Source organism: Ixodes scapularis, unplaced genomic scaffold (genome assembly GCF_016920785.2).
Source record: "Ixodes scapularis isolate PalLabHiFi unplaced genomic scaffold, ASM1692078v2 PGA_scaffold44__24_contigs__length_19508400, whole genome shotgun sequence".
Lineage (NCBI taxonomy): Eukaryota > Metazoa > Arthropoda > Arachnida > Ixodida > Ixodidae > Ixodes > Ixodes scapularis.
The window spans coordinates 13095227-13111377 of record NW_024609873.1 but is presented as its reverse complement, the minus strand read 5'-3'; the positions used below and the strand labels follow the sequence as shown (position 1 = coordinate 13111377).

The 16151-nt window shown below is 43.9% G+C and overlaps 1 protein-coding gene across 1 annotated transcript in view; it reads right to left on the bottom strand.

Moving 5' to 3' along the window:
- The window catches only part of LOC120845275 (B-cell receptor CD22-like), a 133321-nt gene that overhangs the window by 51460 nt on the left and 65710 nt on the right, over nt 1-16151 (bottom strand). The window contains exon 3 of the mRNA XM_040503413.1: nt 7081-7287. Coding sequence (XP_040359347.1) covers nt 7081-7287 — 207 coding nt within the window. The remainder of the gene's footprint in view (nt 1-7080; nt 7288-16151) is intronic.

Sequence of the window (16151 nt, the reverse complement as noted above, 5' to 3'; positions counted from 1 at the left end):
ATTACCTGTGTATCGTATAGTGCTGTTTCATTCCAACTAGTGCTGTTAATAACTCGCAAAAGAAGAACAATCTCCTGAATAACGAGGTTCATTCTTTAATGTTGTGGGTTGTTTTAAGGCATGGAAGAGGCGGAAAAACATTCATCGTAAGTGGTAACTAAAAATATATATATACAAATATTTTGTACACCACGGATAGGTTCTTTTGGGTGTGCTAGGAAACACCGTATTTATTCGAGTAATAGCCGCACTGTTTATGAAGAAAACCTGAGTGTTCGCTTTTCCACGGAGCACGCAGATTGCCAATCACCGCGATCGACAGCATTAGCTCAGCTGTTTACAGGACAGAGATAACGTTTTCGTGCGAAGATACCATCTATATAGATTGCATTTGTATGGAGAATCGTGTTCTCGATCTGGTTATTCACTATGTTATTTATGCCCAACGCAATGATTGGCTGTATATGTGTGCCGTGGAAAAGCGGACGCAAATGCCTTGTTCATAAATAGTGCGACTATTACTCGAGTGAATACGGTATTTATGAACAAGGCCCTTGCTTCTACTTTCCCGCAAAGCACATATGCAGCCAATCATCGCGCTGCGCATAAAGAACATAGCGAATAACCAGATCGAGAACAATTCTCCATACAAATACAACCTTTATAAATGGTCTCTGCGCGCGAAGACGTTATCTCTGTCCTGTACACCGCTGAAGTCATGCTGCCGATCGCGTTGATTGGCAATCCGCGTGCTACGCGGAAAAGCGAACCCGGTGTTTTTTTTTTCATAAACAGTGCGGCTATTACTCCAGTAAATATGGCATACTTCGCTTGTTTTTGGTACCTTTAGGCAGGTTTAGATTGGAACCAAAGAGGATAAAAAAAAAATAGCCTCTATGGCGAGAAACTGAGGGAGAGGAGGAAAAGAGCCCAGTGACATCAGAGCGCCGAGCTTTGTATTGAATGATTAGTTGGTAGAGGCAAAGACTAGCTGCCGTTCTGTCCAGTGACTGTTCGAATGTGTTCGAACAGCGAGTAGAGACGAGGGCAACTAGCAAATTCTGCCATACTCCTGACACAAGAAAATTACTGGCAACAGAAATATTAAAGCAAACTCCAGACAAGGGACAACCTTTGTTTTATTCTTTCTGTTGCCAGTCATTGTTACCAGCACGCTCTTCAGTTAATGTAAAAAATACTTTTGAAAAAAAGATGCATCATTTGAATTACTAAACCTGACATTCTGATTTGTGTAGCCACCTGCCAGCAACAAGTTTCTATCAACATCTGTGATGGCGGCATCACTAACACTCTTCTTGCGCTAAAAGCAATCTCTTATTAAAAAAAACAAATAAAAAAAAACTGTACGACTAAATGTGAAATAACCTTGAATAAAATTGAGGACTCCCAGGCTTCAGCCAGAGCGATTGCCAACGAGCTAGATATTGTATGTCGAATTCCGAAGATTAGCTTTAAAAAAATCAAAGCCGTTTACAATCCTCTGTAACGCCGAATTAGAGCGCAGCTCATGAGGAGGAGGAGGAAAAGGGTACTGAGGTGAAAAGGGGGAAAGTCCTCCACTACTAACATGTGTGTGGGTCGACGTGTGCTTAACGTAAGTCGCAGAAAATGCACATCTTTGGTGAGAGCATCGCGTGTAAATTTGTAGAGAATTTAGCCGGGCAATATTTTACTCTAACCTTAGCGGGGAATTTTTTCCACTAGATTTACCGGGGAACTTTTTCCGCTAAATTTAGTGGGAAGTTTTTCCGTTAGATTTAGCGTTGATTTTTTTCCGCTAGTGACGTCACTCGTGACGTAATCAGTAAAGATGACGACGACGCAATCACTGCATGGTGACGTCAATAACAGCGTCACATCTGACGTCACGTGACGTTGTCATCAGTGACGATGACGTCATCACGATGACGTCAAGTGACGTTAAACGTGACGTCACAAGGACCAAAAGTGACGTCATTGTGATGAAGTCATCGTCATTGTCACTGATGACGTCATCAGTGACGTCACCAGTAACCTCACGCGTCCTATAATTACCGCTCCACGCGGATACACCGACGGCGACGCCGAAGGGGACATCGACGGCGACGGCGACGCCGCTCCAGCCGGAAACACGCGCTAAGGGCATCATGAACGACTGCGTAAAATACTTGTACTTTACATTGAAAGTACATTGTATTTATCGTACTTTACTTCAAGACGTTGCACACAGTGTGTCTAAAAAATTACTTAAAGTACATCACGTATATTTAATTCGTACTTTACTTTAAGCAGTTTTGAGAAATACTTTACCCAACACTGCTTCCGAGAGGAGCTGTGATTGTGTTGCGAGCTTTTGGCGACAGTCGCCTTCCGGTCTTCAGGGCGGCCAGACATTTCTCCGATTCGGGAGAAACATGCGTCCCATGAAGGCATTTCTGTTTCATAGTTAAGAAGCCACATATTCGCAACATCGCTGAGACAAAAAATTACATTTGCGAGCACGGTTGGGTCATCCCAGTAGCTGTCTAAACTCACCCGAGCAGAGTCGTCAGCCCATTTTTCTATTTATTCATCACCGATCCCAGAGAAACCTCGGGGGTCCCGGAGAGGGGAAGGCAAACAGGTGAGCGGCATTGAAGGGTGAGTCGCTCGTACGGGTGAAGACAGAATGGCCGGAGGTGGGGTTTGGTGGTGTCGAGGTTGTCAAATTTGAGGTAGGTGCATGGGTGAAGCTCATATCACCAGTGAAGACGAACGTCTGGGTCGGTGGCAGTGAGGTTGTCATGGCAAGGCTAGGTAGAGTGCGGCTTTGCAGTTCCAGATCGGCGTTGCCTGAAGGCGGGACTTTGTGAGGTCTAACTCAAAGGCGCTGAAGAAGGCAGGGATGTTGATTCTGAACCTCCACCAGACAGTGAGGTTGTTTCGGGAGAAGGGATAATACACGGGGCCGACGGCTTGCCGAGGCCAGGGTGAATCTAACCCTATCTCGTGAGACGATCTACGCTCTGGCACGCACTGCCTTTCGAGCGCAGCAGCGCCGAGCTCGCCACTTTTACGCCACAATATGTGTATGTACCAGCTCATATTTGCAAGACAAACCGGTGTGCTTCCAGCGATGCCTGCACTGCCGCGCATTTGCGATGGGGTGCGGACAAAAAGCGCGGCGTCAAACATCAGCATACTATGCGCAGAGAAACTGAGAAAAAAGAGGGCACGTAAGCGCGCGGGAACGTTAGAACGCCGAGCCGTAGATCAAATAATTAGTGGGTAGACCTAACTTCAGTTGTATTTGTCTCCACTTCACTCATCGAACGCGTTAGAACGCGGAACACTGGCGTCCAGCGCTTGGCTCTCGCCTTCAAACGGGTTCGACGAGTGCAGTGTAGACAAAGGCTTTATGTCTACCCACTAATCATTACAACCATAGCTCAGCGTTCTGAAGTCACCACACGCTCTCATTTCGTCATCTCTCTTAGTTTGTTGGCGTATAAAGATGCAATGTTGTTGGTGTCGGTGTGAGTCTGCGTGCATTTGTTCACGTTGAGATTGTTAATTATGCGACTTCCTAGCCAGGTCTGGCTACGTTAGTGGCCTGATTCAAAAGAACGAGGATCAGTACATTGCTAATTCTTTGCGTGAATGGCGCCTCCATTGGCGTGAAAGCCGCAGAAGGCGTGCCAACGCTTGATTCACGCGTTGTGATTCTGCTCGCAATAATTAGGTGCGACGTAGCTCGGACTTCAAAAGATCCGGGAACATCAGCTGCTCCGCTAGACTTCGCAACTGAAAATCGGATGTGGAATCGCATATGTAAGCAGGCGAAGGAAGTTGGCGACTGTCACAGGTAGCAATGGCCAAGTTCACCTTGAATCTACAGCTTAATGCCCGTTCACGAACTTGCAACCGAGTACGACCGAGTAAGACAAGAACGGTTTGTAAGCCTCTTCAGGCGGCGTAAAACCAGATGCGCTGGTGATGAGCAGGTCCTAAGCCGCCTCAAGAGGCTTAAAAATCGGTCGCGTCTCAGCCAGTCCTATACGGTTGCAAGTGTGTGAACGAGCCTTTGCAGAGAGTCAATTTGACCTAAACATTTATGAAGTCTACATACATATGCAGGCCCACTTTTACTTCGATATGGAGATTGTTGAGATTGGCTTCACTCCGCTCATCTTTAAATGCGAATGCTCTCAGAAGGCATAATCAATGTTCGAGACCTCCTGTACTCCTGCGTTCATGTTACAGGAATACAAGAAAGTCGTACTACAACACATGTCCATAAATGCAGCCATAGCACTCGGCGCCTCTCGCAGAGGCAGCTGGGGCCCAATGGCGCCTAGTTTCCTATTTTACGTCACCTGTACACATTTTCGGACTAACCAATCAGCCAAGAAATACGCTGACACTGATCCTGACACATTTTAAAGCTTTTTTGCTTCAGCCCCAGTCTGCAGAACTCGCAGCATTTCAAACAAAATGTAGCTTTGTGGTATTTTATTCCCCACCCCCAACCCCCGCAAAAAAAAAAAAAAAAAAAAAACATAGAAAGAACCAAAGAAGTATTAACTGAAATTCCGTTCTTCCCTCATACTTAAAATTGAAAGTGTTCAGGAGGCATCACAAATGCAGCCTGATATACGAGAGCTTAATGTGGCGTTTTCACCGACCAAGCGTCTCAACGCGCGCGCAGAGTTAAAGTATTAAATGCTCTTTGACGAAACCCCTCAATCTCAACATTTTCTCCGTCCGTTCGTCCGTCAGTGCATTTCACGTTAAAGTTAGAAGGAAAAATTGACATCATGTGACCTGACGTCACGAGACCAATGCACCAAGTCAGTTGCTCACTTAACTTCAGCGAAAGAATTCACGCCACGTGGCCTGACGTCACGTGACATATACGACAACTTGTTTTAGAGCGCAGCTCTTAGGCGCCCGTTTCCGGCTTGAGCAGAGTCGCCGTCGCCGTCGCCGTAGGCGAAACCGCGCGGTGCATAATTTGTAAATTTCCCCGCTAAATCTAGCGGAAAAATTTCCCCGCTAAATCCAGCGGAAAAGTTTCCTCGCTAAATCTAGCGGAAAAATTTCCCCGCTAAATCTAGAGCAAAAATTTTACCGCTAAATCTAGCGGAAAAATTTCCCCGCTAAATCTGTCGGAAAAAATTCCCCGCTAAATCTACCGAGAAAATTTCCCCACTATATCTAGCGGAAAAATTTCCCCGCTAAATCTAGCGGAAACATTTCCCCGCTATATCTAGCGGAGAAATTTACCCGCTAAATCTAGAGGAAAAAGTTTCCCCGCTAAATCTGGCGCAAAAAAAATTCCCCGCTAAATCTAGCGGGAAAATTTCCCCGCTAAATCTGTCGGAAAACATTCCCTGCTAAATCTAGCGGGAAAATTTCCCCGCTAAATCTAGCGAAAAAATTTCCCCGCTGTCTAGCGGAAAATTTTCCCGCTAAATCTAGCAGGAAACATTTCCCCGTTCAATCTAGCGGAAAAATTTTTCCCGCTAAATCTGGCGGAAAAAATTCCCCGCTAAGTCTAGCGTAAAAATTTCCCCGCAAAATCCAGCGAAAAAATTTCTCCGTTATATCTAGCGGAGAAATTTCCCCGCTAAATCTAGCGGGAAAATTTCCCCGCTAAACTTCCCCGCTAAATGTAGCGGAAAAATTTCCCCGCAAAATCTAACAGAAAAATTTCCCCGCTAAGACTAGCGGAAAATTTCCCCGCTAAATCTAGCGAAAAATTTCCCCGCTAAATCTAGCGAAAAATTTTTCCCCGCTAAATCTGGCGGAAAAAATTCCCCGCTAGATCTAGCGTAAAAATTTCCCCGCTAAATCTAGCGAAAAAATTTCCCCGCTAGATTTAGCGCAAATTTCCCCGCTAAATCTAGCGGAAAGCTTTTCCCCGCTGAATCTGGCGGAAAACATTCCCCGCTAAATCTAGCGGGAAAATTACCCCGCTAAATCTGGCGGAAAAAATACCCCGCTAAGCCTAGCGGGAAAATTTCCCCGCTAAATCTAGCGGAACCATTTCCCCGCTAAAGCTAGCGGAATATTTTCCCTGATAAATCTAGCGGAAATATTTCCCCGCTATATCTGCCAGAGAAATTTCCCCACTAAATCTAGCGGGAAAATTTCCCCGCTAAATCTAGCAAAGAAATTTGCCCGCTAAATCTAGTGGAAAAAGTTTCCTCGCTAAATCTGGTAAAAAAATTCCCCGCTAAATCTAGCGGGAAAATTTCCGCGCTATATCTAGGGGAAAAATTTCCCCGCTAAATCTGGCGGAAAAAATTCCCCGCTAAATCTAGCGGGAAAATTTCCCCGCTATATCTAGCGGAAAAATTTACCCGCTAAATCTAGCGGAAAAGTTCCCCGCTAAATCTAGGGGAAAAATTTCCCCGCTATATCTAGCGGAAAAATTTCCCCCCTAAATCTAGCGGAAAAATTTTCCCCGCTAAATTTAGCGGAAAAATTTCCCCGCTAAATTTAGCAGAAAATTTCCCCGCTAGATTTAGCGGATAGCGGAAAAATTTCCCCGCTAAGTCAAACTGAAAGAGTTCTCTGTGGGGTCACGTGACCCCCGAGATCACGTGACCCCCGAGGTCACGTGACACCCCCAGGTCACGTGACCCCCCGAGGTCACGTGACCTCCCCTGAAGTCACGTGACCTCCCCTGAGGTCACGTGGCCACCACGTGATTTTGGGGAGGGGGTCACGTGACCATGGGGTCACGTGACCCCACCAAGGTCACGTGACCTCAGGGGGCGTCACGTGACCTTTGGGGCCTTGGCTTCTCCTCCTCAAGAGCTGCGCTATAATTCGGCGTTACAGGGAGTTGTAAACGGCTTTCTTTTTTTTTTTTCATGCCAAATTTAGTGGGGAAATTGGAATCACGTGACCTGTGCCCCATATTAGTTTCCCCGCTAATTTTAACGGGAAAAGTGATCAAAAATTTTTCTTCTTTACCTTCGGAAACGACTGTTAGCTTGTTTTGGAGGTTAGGAAAATGCCGCTGTCAATATCTTTTTTTTTTTTTCCTTTGGCGGGAGAACATTCGAGCGTAGGGCGGGAGTCCCCACTCACGGTAAAGGTCGAGGGTAACCGACGCCGCGACGGCGTAGGTCGCGTTGTGATCGGACGCCCTGCATGTGAGGCTGGCGTTGAGGTCCCGCCTGTGGAGCTGCGCCAGTTGCAGCGTCGATCGGGTCACGCCTTGGGACGAGCTGTCCGCCCTGCTGGGGAGCTGCGTGCTCGCATTGCGCCACCACGTGACCTTGGGTTCAGGCACTCCTGCGTTGTCGGAGAAGGAAAAGAACGCAAGCAGCAAACACACGAAGAGTCGGAGGAAATTCGGTCAACTGTAATTACGATTGATTTAAAGCCTGGAAAAAAATGTATTTACTACAAAATGGTGAGTTGGGCCAGTTGGTTCATAATAGAAAAAGACAGCCGTCGAAAGACCAGGACAAGGTAAGAAGAGGACGACACAAGCGTCTTTCTTTATTTACTATTTTGGAATGATATCCAAGTGTAAACGCGGAAAACAAGTCATTCGCGGTTTTTTCCGCACTAAACTAGTCAAGATAAAGCGCGTTTTTTATGTTGTTGTTTTGATTTCTGTGGGCCTTCTTAAACATTTCCAGTTGCCTGCTATCAAATGAAAACTTGTGCATTTCGCTTCACGACCTGTAAGAGCTCACCGATTGAGACTTGTATCGAACCTTTAGCTATAGCAATTCACGTACCGACTCAGCTTAAATTTTTTTTACTGCTTTATCAGAATTAATTACGTACAACGAAAACAGCCTTAAAGGGACAGTGCAACGATTTTAATGTTGAAAGGATTGGCAGTTTTAATTTTTTATATTGTTTATGCAAGCCCAAGTGTCCAAAAACGCGTCTCCTTTCCCCAAAAAACTGCTATTCTGCTACGTAATCGCAAAGGAGAAAACGGATTATTTGCCGATCTGCAGCCGCCTGTGGCGGTTACAGGGGCTAAAATGGCCACGCCTATGGGGGATACGCGGAAGTTAACAAAACCTGTCCCCCTCCGCTGCTGCACTCGCCGTCAGCCCCGTGGCGAACCGTCCTTTGTGTCGATCGCTCGCCGCGACCTTCGAGGATGCTAATCATTTAAAAGTCGACAATCGCCAAGGAAGCGGTGGGGTTTTTGAAGAGAGGACCCAAGGGGAAAGCACGTGAACCTCCAGAGTACGTCATTCTAAAGTTGACGTGGAGAGTTGAGAGGCACTTTGACCTTTGAGTTGTTTCATTTTTTATTAAATAGGAACTTGCGGTCGCAAGAAAATACTTTTTTTTTGTTTTTCGTTTTACAGGTAACGCTGATCAATTTCCGCAGCATATTGGCCAAAGTCTTAAAATCGTTGCACCGCCTTTTAACATCTTCCGTTGTTTCAGTCTCAAAAGCACCAAGGGTTGTGCTTTTTTATATTAACGAAGGTTGGGGTTGGATGACGGTGGGGTGGAAGCTAATGGGTTGTAAGATCGGTCGACACCATGCGAGAGAGTCAAGACGTGGGGGAGAGTCACAGCAGCGGAAGAAAGAAAAAGTAGCTGTGGTTCACAGGTGTACACATCTATTTCACGTGTACGTCGTGTTTTGCTCTTTGGCGCCTTTATTCGCTAATGCCGCAACCTTTTCGGCTGCAAAAAGAAAGCAACATGCTCCACTTTCTACGTTTTTCTTAAAGTTAATCCAACAGTTTTGCCGAGTTTGTAGTTACTGTTACTGTAGTCACTGAAACCTTAAGAGCTGCAGGACGTGCATTCACCCATGCATCACGCAATTGCTGCACATACAATCAGAAAGCGGTATTAACCAATAGTAAGGCTGAAGAACCGATCAGAAAGCAGGAAGCGTACGACGTAATAATCCATACCATAACATGCATTTCCTAAGCCGTCAGTGACTATCGGTGACGAGATGTTTCGGTGACTCTTCCTTGCGATTTCTATTTGTGGCGTCACGACCAGGGTTATCAATTGTCAGGAAAACAATTCCGACGGTGTGTGGAAAAAGCAGAGTGGATGATTGGTTTCAGTGCGTCCTTCAACCAACACCGCCAAGCTTGGAGACAGTATGATAGTCTTCTCAACTCCATTGACAAAAGTTGAATTTATCATGCTCGTGACGTCACGGTGAGCGTTTGGCGAATCGTTGAGGGCCGATCACAGCGACGCTTTTTGTCGCGCACGTAGCCATTAGTAGTGCGCGAGCACGTGAATAAAATACCGGACCGTGCCACACTAATCGTTATACAGATGGGTCCTCTGTGATGGTAAGGTCGAGTTTTCTAGAACACACATGTGGGAAACGAATATTTATTTGTTTATGTGCGGAAGAAGTTTTGCATATTTGCTAGCTATTCAAAGAGCGCAAGGAGGCGTGCGAGGAATGTATACGTGGGGGATAATGACGCAAATCACCTGAAGTTCTGGCGGAGAATCTGGATTCCGACACGAGACGCGGCATACGACGCGATTCGCAACGTGCGCGGGCCAGTAGTCGCAAACCTTGGACACAGCCGCTCATTAGCGTGCCGAGGAAATTAGAATAATACATACAAAAAAGCTTTCCGAAGAGCCCACGTTAATTTGCTGCAACTTCAAGTTGAAGTAGCCAAGCTGCCGTTCGAACGTGGCCCGTACGGCTCGATTGCCCTCAAATAATAGACATAGGGGGCCTCAGTGGTCTTCTGTTTAGGGTAATGCCATCTTTTGTAGAACCCGATGCCGACAGCACACGCTCACAGTAAAATTGCAAATAAATCATCGAAAACAAAATATCGCCGTAGCACAGGCCACGCCAAGAACGCTATTTCACGCGCTTCGAAACAAAAAATTAAAATAAGCATTCGGAACTAAATGGCCAGTAGTCATCAGCATCAGCCTAAGCAAAGTGCCAATGAAGGCACCCTAAGTAGACCTATTGCTAAATTATCAAGATAATTTCTGGAAATGTTGGTCAGCGCTCCACACGCGCTCGGCTTCCCCGTATACAAGATTCGAAGTAAATGACTAAAATAAGAAGTTGATGAACGCGCGTGCATGATACCTTATGTTTTAGGTTCTTGCTTTAGAACAGTTACTGCTGCAGACGCCAGCACGTGCGGCGCGTAAACCTAGATCATACATTCTTCATGATGATTAGGTAATTAAGCAAAAGGTCTATTGAGACCACGGTGATTGAGACAAAGATTCGGCTCTGTTAGAGAGGTATGGTGGGTATATTTTAGACAATATAAATAAACAAAGCGGAGAATCGCCCTCTCCGCTGGACGTTCCTCATTTTACCGTGGAATCAATACTACTGCGAACGACCGGATGAATAGACAGAATAAATGCTTATATATTTGTTGGAAAAAAGGCACGTAGACGCAAAAAAAAAAATAAGTACAACAGTTTGTTTAACCCAGACGACGAAGCTATAAAGCGAACGCTTTTCGTGAATGCTTGATTTTGAACCACTGTATAACTTTTTGTTCATTAATTATGCTTCTTCATTTCCAATCAATATCACTTAAGGAGCGACGGTCACTTATAGTCTATAGTATATATTGGAGTTAATAGCTCTGATCTTAGAGCCTCATACTTGGTTCCCAGTCCTGGTTATTGTGGGTCCATAAGTAGCGCATTTCATTTTAAAAAGTGCACGCAACATTCTAAAATAATAATAATAATAATAACAATATTAATGGTAATAATAATAATAATAATAGGAAATAAGTTATCACCTGTCTTGTAGAAAAAACGCTAGACCTCATGATATTTTTTCTCATCTATTTTGTTGGCACAAAGCGTGTTTTTAGATCCTGCAAGTCATTACTCTACACCTCATTTCTACACGACGTGTTGAACTATGGCCAGTAAGGACACGGCGTTGTAGACGTGCACATACTCGACAAACACTTCGTTTGCACGAGCACTTTTGCTCGAAAAGCTACGTCATTCATACCACTCTACTGCGCTTGAAACCGTCCATGGTCGTCATAAGGCTGCAAACATAACACGTGCAGTTCAAGAGTTGTAATTATATACAATGTTGCAAAAATCACTTGTCAATAGAAAAAATCTGCAGCTGTTTTGCCTGATTTTTAGTCAATTATAGGCATTGAAATCTTGAAGAAAACAAAAACCGCAGGTCCTGACTTATCCTATTTAGCCTTCTACATTTTTATTTTTTATTCGGTGTTTTTATCGCTGAATGGCACAATCTCATTGACGGCGAAGCGGTAACGAGATGCTTGTCATCCGCCACGGCAGCTTCAAAGTATACACCCTAGAGTGCCTTCATGTGCGCTTCGCATAGGGTGATGCCAACTGCCTGTTTCCCTTTCCCACACCCTCTTCCACCGCCATTTTGTTTCTCTCATTGTTTCCTCGTGCGCCGGAAAGTGGCCTTTGTGTCCATCGGTAATCCCATCCGAGGGGGAAAATGCTAATCCTCCCTCCGTGGGTTCGACAACGCTGCTCCGAACTTCTGAGATAAGGTGCTTGTTTCCGGGAGGGTTATAAGCCCCACGGATTATCGCCGAGGAACAAAATGGCTGCTGGTTTGTCGGCGAGTGGTATTACAAAGGGTGGCATCACCCTAGCAAAGCGCACATGAAGGCTCCCTAATACACCCTAGCATACTTGTACGTAGCTCAACTATTCTACTCAAGTTACTGTAGTTTAACTACTTTTCTGAGTAGTTTAGTAACGTTCAATTACATTTTTATTTGGGGAACTAGTAGTTTACTTTAATTACTTTCTTGGAGTAACTTCTACTCACCTTAAGAATTACTTTCGAATTTTAGTGGTTGTTTCGCCTATCAACAAACATTCCTGCACAAAGGAGATAAGATGTTGGAAGATCAGCTGATATTTGCAAAGAGTGGGAAGCATGTGGCGTAGGAAGGGGGAAGGAGAAAATGGTTTGGAGAGTTCAAAGCCCCCCAAATTTTTATAAGACCCCCCCCCCCCCCCGCACAGACACACAAACAAACACACACTGCAACAACACTGCTAGGAGGCGCTCCCCGAGAGAGCCGGAGTAACTGCAGGATTATCGTCGAAGACTGGCGCTTCTCTGTGTCCCGAAGCTCAAGGAGAGTTGACCCATTTGAAGAAAGGGCTGATACCCGCCTCTCCCCAACGCAGAAACTCCCGCCCACTACAGGAGGTGCACACACTGCATCCTCACTCAAAAGAGGCAACAAGATGCAGCACCTGCTCTAAAACTCATCTGGTGCTCCCGTAGTTTGTGCTGTACTCATGGAATCGCGTGCTAAAAGGCAACGCGAAGATTACTTTTTTGCGTTGTCTTTCCTCCCAAAACTCAGAATAAGCAGATCTTCAAAGATTCAAACATCGTTCGAGAAACCTGTCGTAATTCCCCCAACGTTTTTATGTAAAAAATTATAAACTAGCAGCTTTGGGAAGTACCCTATGTACAGTGCGCCTCAAATTTAACGCCGCCACAGCATTTGTCGTTTCTGATAGTCCCAGTGGCGGCCGATTGAAATATCTGAACAATAATTGGGTTTCCATTATCTATTCCAGCCTGAGAAGGCACCCCAACGTTTTGGTGACACATTTTAGAGTAAGCAGCCGACATGAGCTAAATTTCTGGGAACCCAGTGGCGGCGTTATGTTTGGGGTGCATTGTACATGGTGCTTATAGTACTACTGTTTAGAAAAATGGTACTTAACTTGAAGTAAAATCTCTGAACAGCTACTTGTACTTTCCGAGGAAAGTGAAACTCCCGACTTCAATGTACATTCCCCGAATTTCAAGACAAAAAAAAAAGTGGTATCGTCTTGAGAAAACGCGCTCTTTCGAGACGTCATCTGGTCATTTCTCTGAGTGAAGTAATGGCGACAGTAAGACCGATAGAAATAAGTGCCGTATAAGTTGATTGTGCCAAATAGTTCGTCAGCGACAGTAAAACAACTATTCTGCGGCGACTTGAGCTTGTACAATATTTGCTGCCATTTCCGTAAAATTATGATGCACCTCGGATTACCCCTGGAGCAATGCATACCTGTTAAAAAAAAATATATATATATATATAGGGAATGAAGGGGCATCATGAAAGATTGTGTTAAAAGTGCCTGTACTTTACCTTGAAATATATTGTATTTATATACTTTACTTCAAGTACATTGCACCCGGTGTACTAACTACTTTACTTGAAGTACTTAACCTCTCATTTACTTTGTAATTTACTTCAAGTACTTTTTATATGTACTTTACGTATCACTGCAAACACGCAAGCACTGTCTGAAATATCAAGCTCAGACAGTGCCAAACCTCAAAGTAGAAATGACACATTCGCAGTACATAATTGGCCAAACAAACAAAAAAGTACAAAACAATTGAGCACGCAGAAGCAGAACCAGCTATTAAAGCATTTCTGGGAAAAAAAAACAAGCCTATTCATATTTGGCTAGCACAATTTCGCTAACGGATCAAAACCTCTGTACTTTTTTTTTACCATAAAAAAACATAAAGGTAACTTCAAAAGTAGCCTCAATATCAATTCGCTACTTTTTTACGGTAATTAGTAATTTTCTTAATTACTTTCTATTTGAGTAATATCTACTCTACTCAAGTTACTTTTGACGCCAATACTCAGTAACTTTACTTAATTACTTTTTTTGAGTAACTTGTACATGTCTGCACCCAAGTCAAATATGTTTTTCTGTTTGTTTGTTTTTTCTCTGGCAATTTGTGGTTTTGAAAGGCTTTATAAAAGCCAACGTATAGTCACACTTGATGTTGTTTGGCATAGTTCGGGTATTTGGCACTAATTTGTAAAAGACGTGTCAAAGTTAGGATTCACAGCTTGGCAGTTCGGTTGTCACCCATGGCTTCTTTGGGACATGGTTCCCGTCAAAATGCCAGAATTACACTTCCACTTCTGTCCGTTGGGATTTCACTTAGCAACTCTGGGCCTAAATTGAGATGACAAGCATCACATTTAGGCTTGATAGACGGCATTTATGTGACGAACCTGAGAAAACCTCAAGAAGGATACTTCGTCACAAACGCATTGAAACAAAACTTTATTAAGTCCAACCCCTAGAATTGCGATACTGTGTCCACGTTAGGCGTTTTTGTGACGTGCAAATGCATTATGTGGTGCCAGACCAATAAACTTTGTAAAAGCAAGAGGTTCACTGGAAAAAAAAAATAACGGAGATCAACGCAGAAAGCGCAAGGCCTTGCGGATTGCAAAACGTCTTACCACCATATATTTAATGGGGCTGGAACTTCCCGATATGCTTCAAGACCAATCCTTACATTAACTTCAATTTGCCTAAATGTCTGAATTCGTTACAGTAGTTACGCTCCACATACGAGACGACAGAATGAGAAGAAAAGGCGTAGTTTTATACTAAAGATGTTTTCTTTTTTTTTTACCGCTGCAAATCATTAGAGCGTCAGTTTCAAAGATTGAACAATACGCTCCTTCTGTAGTGTAGACCATTTCCAAATGTGCGTGCCATCTGGTGGCTGGTGCACCAATGACCACAGTCAGTCATGGTTTGGGAATGCACACTATGCATGTAGAAGACACGAGGGTTGGGTCAGCATTCGGCGTGAAATAAGCTCAGCTCGCACCGAAAGCGAGCGGTGCGTAAGCGTTCAGCGATGTCTCGGATTCAATCATTCGCTTTGTGCCCCCAAAAAATGGCGGCTGCCAATGTTATTGAATGAGGTTTGGAAAGAGTATTATCTAGTGCTTACATGTTTAACTGCCCCCCCCCCCCCTCCGACACTACTTAAAACGTTTTGAGAACACTATTTGGACGAACCGTATTCTGCGACCCACTATCGAACATTTTTTATTCCGAACTATTTGCGTTTCGAAATACGTTTCGAGCTATTTTTTACAAAATGACAAGCCGTGCATCCTGAACACGTTCCTCGCTTTAAACTTTTTTTGTTCCCTTTCGATATTCCGCAACATGGGGCTTAAGTACCAGTGTACCATTTTGAGTTGTAGGGCGCTGAACTCACTATTCATTTTGGCCGTAAGAATGCAAACTACCGCCCAGAAACTTCGCTCATAAATATATTATGCGAGTCTTTAGATAAACAAAAAATCAAGAACTCTGTTTTTTGCGGTCCTTTATTGAAACGGACATTAGGCATTTATAAGGATGGAATACTTTAATTGTTAATTGTCACAAAAAGCAATATTTATTTACTTTTTTATATTGAAACAAACTTGAAAATAATCGGTTGAGTGCTTTTTGGCTGGGCGATTCGAAAACTTGAAGAAATGGGCCTACATCTATCCTCTTCATCATCGAAGAGAGGACATTTGCGAAGTTTAAATATTCAGACAAGACACAATGCATTATGAAAGATCGTATTACTAGGTCTCAACCGCACTCTTAAATGTGCGACACAGCAATATATTTTACGGATGCCGTTATAAACAGCCACCGCGAATGGAATTTTTTTCCTCACAATTGTGCTTAAGACTGAAAGAGAGAGAGCGAGCGAGAGAGCGACACTGGGTAAATATTAAACCACGCGAAGGATAGAGTAAAATATATCCTTAAATATTGAAGCTCACGGTCGAGACGCAACTCCTAGGAAACCGCCGTCTTAATAATAGAACCTTTAAAGTAGCAACGAATTCGGCATGTCGGAAGACGAATTAAGAGAATATGAATAAATGGCGGAAAACATACCCTCATGATGCGTAAAGTTACAAACTCTCAAGGTGGTTTATAAATTAGTTCAGCCTACAGACTCTGGTGATCTTGCAACCGAACGTACCTATTTAAATATTTCCGGTGTTTAGGGAAAAATACCCGACTGATTGCTTCTTTCACGATGGCATCTTGAGACCTAAAGGACCCTCAAGGTTTAAAAGGAGACGGGGAGGTGCCTGTAGATGTCTTAGCACAAATCTATTAAACATTTTATGTAAAAAGAAATTATGCCTTAGACTTAAATTTTTTGATCAAGTTCACGTGCAAATTATGGAAACTCAGCCTGTGATTTTCCTTTATTTTGTTATCAAAGCCTTAAATTCAATATTGTGTTAAAACACTGAATCGGTATTAGTAACTTGTGTCTCTTAATGTCTCGACCCTCTGAATATCCTGAGTAGTCTGCTGTATATACTTTT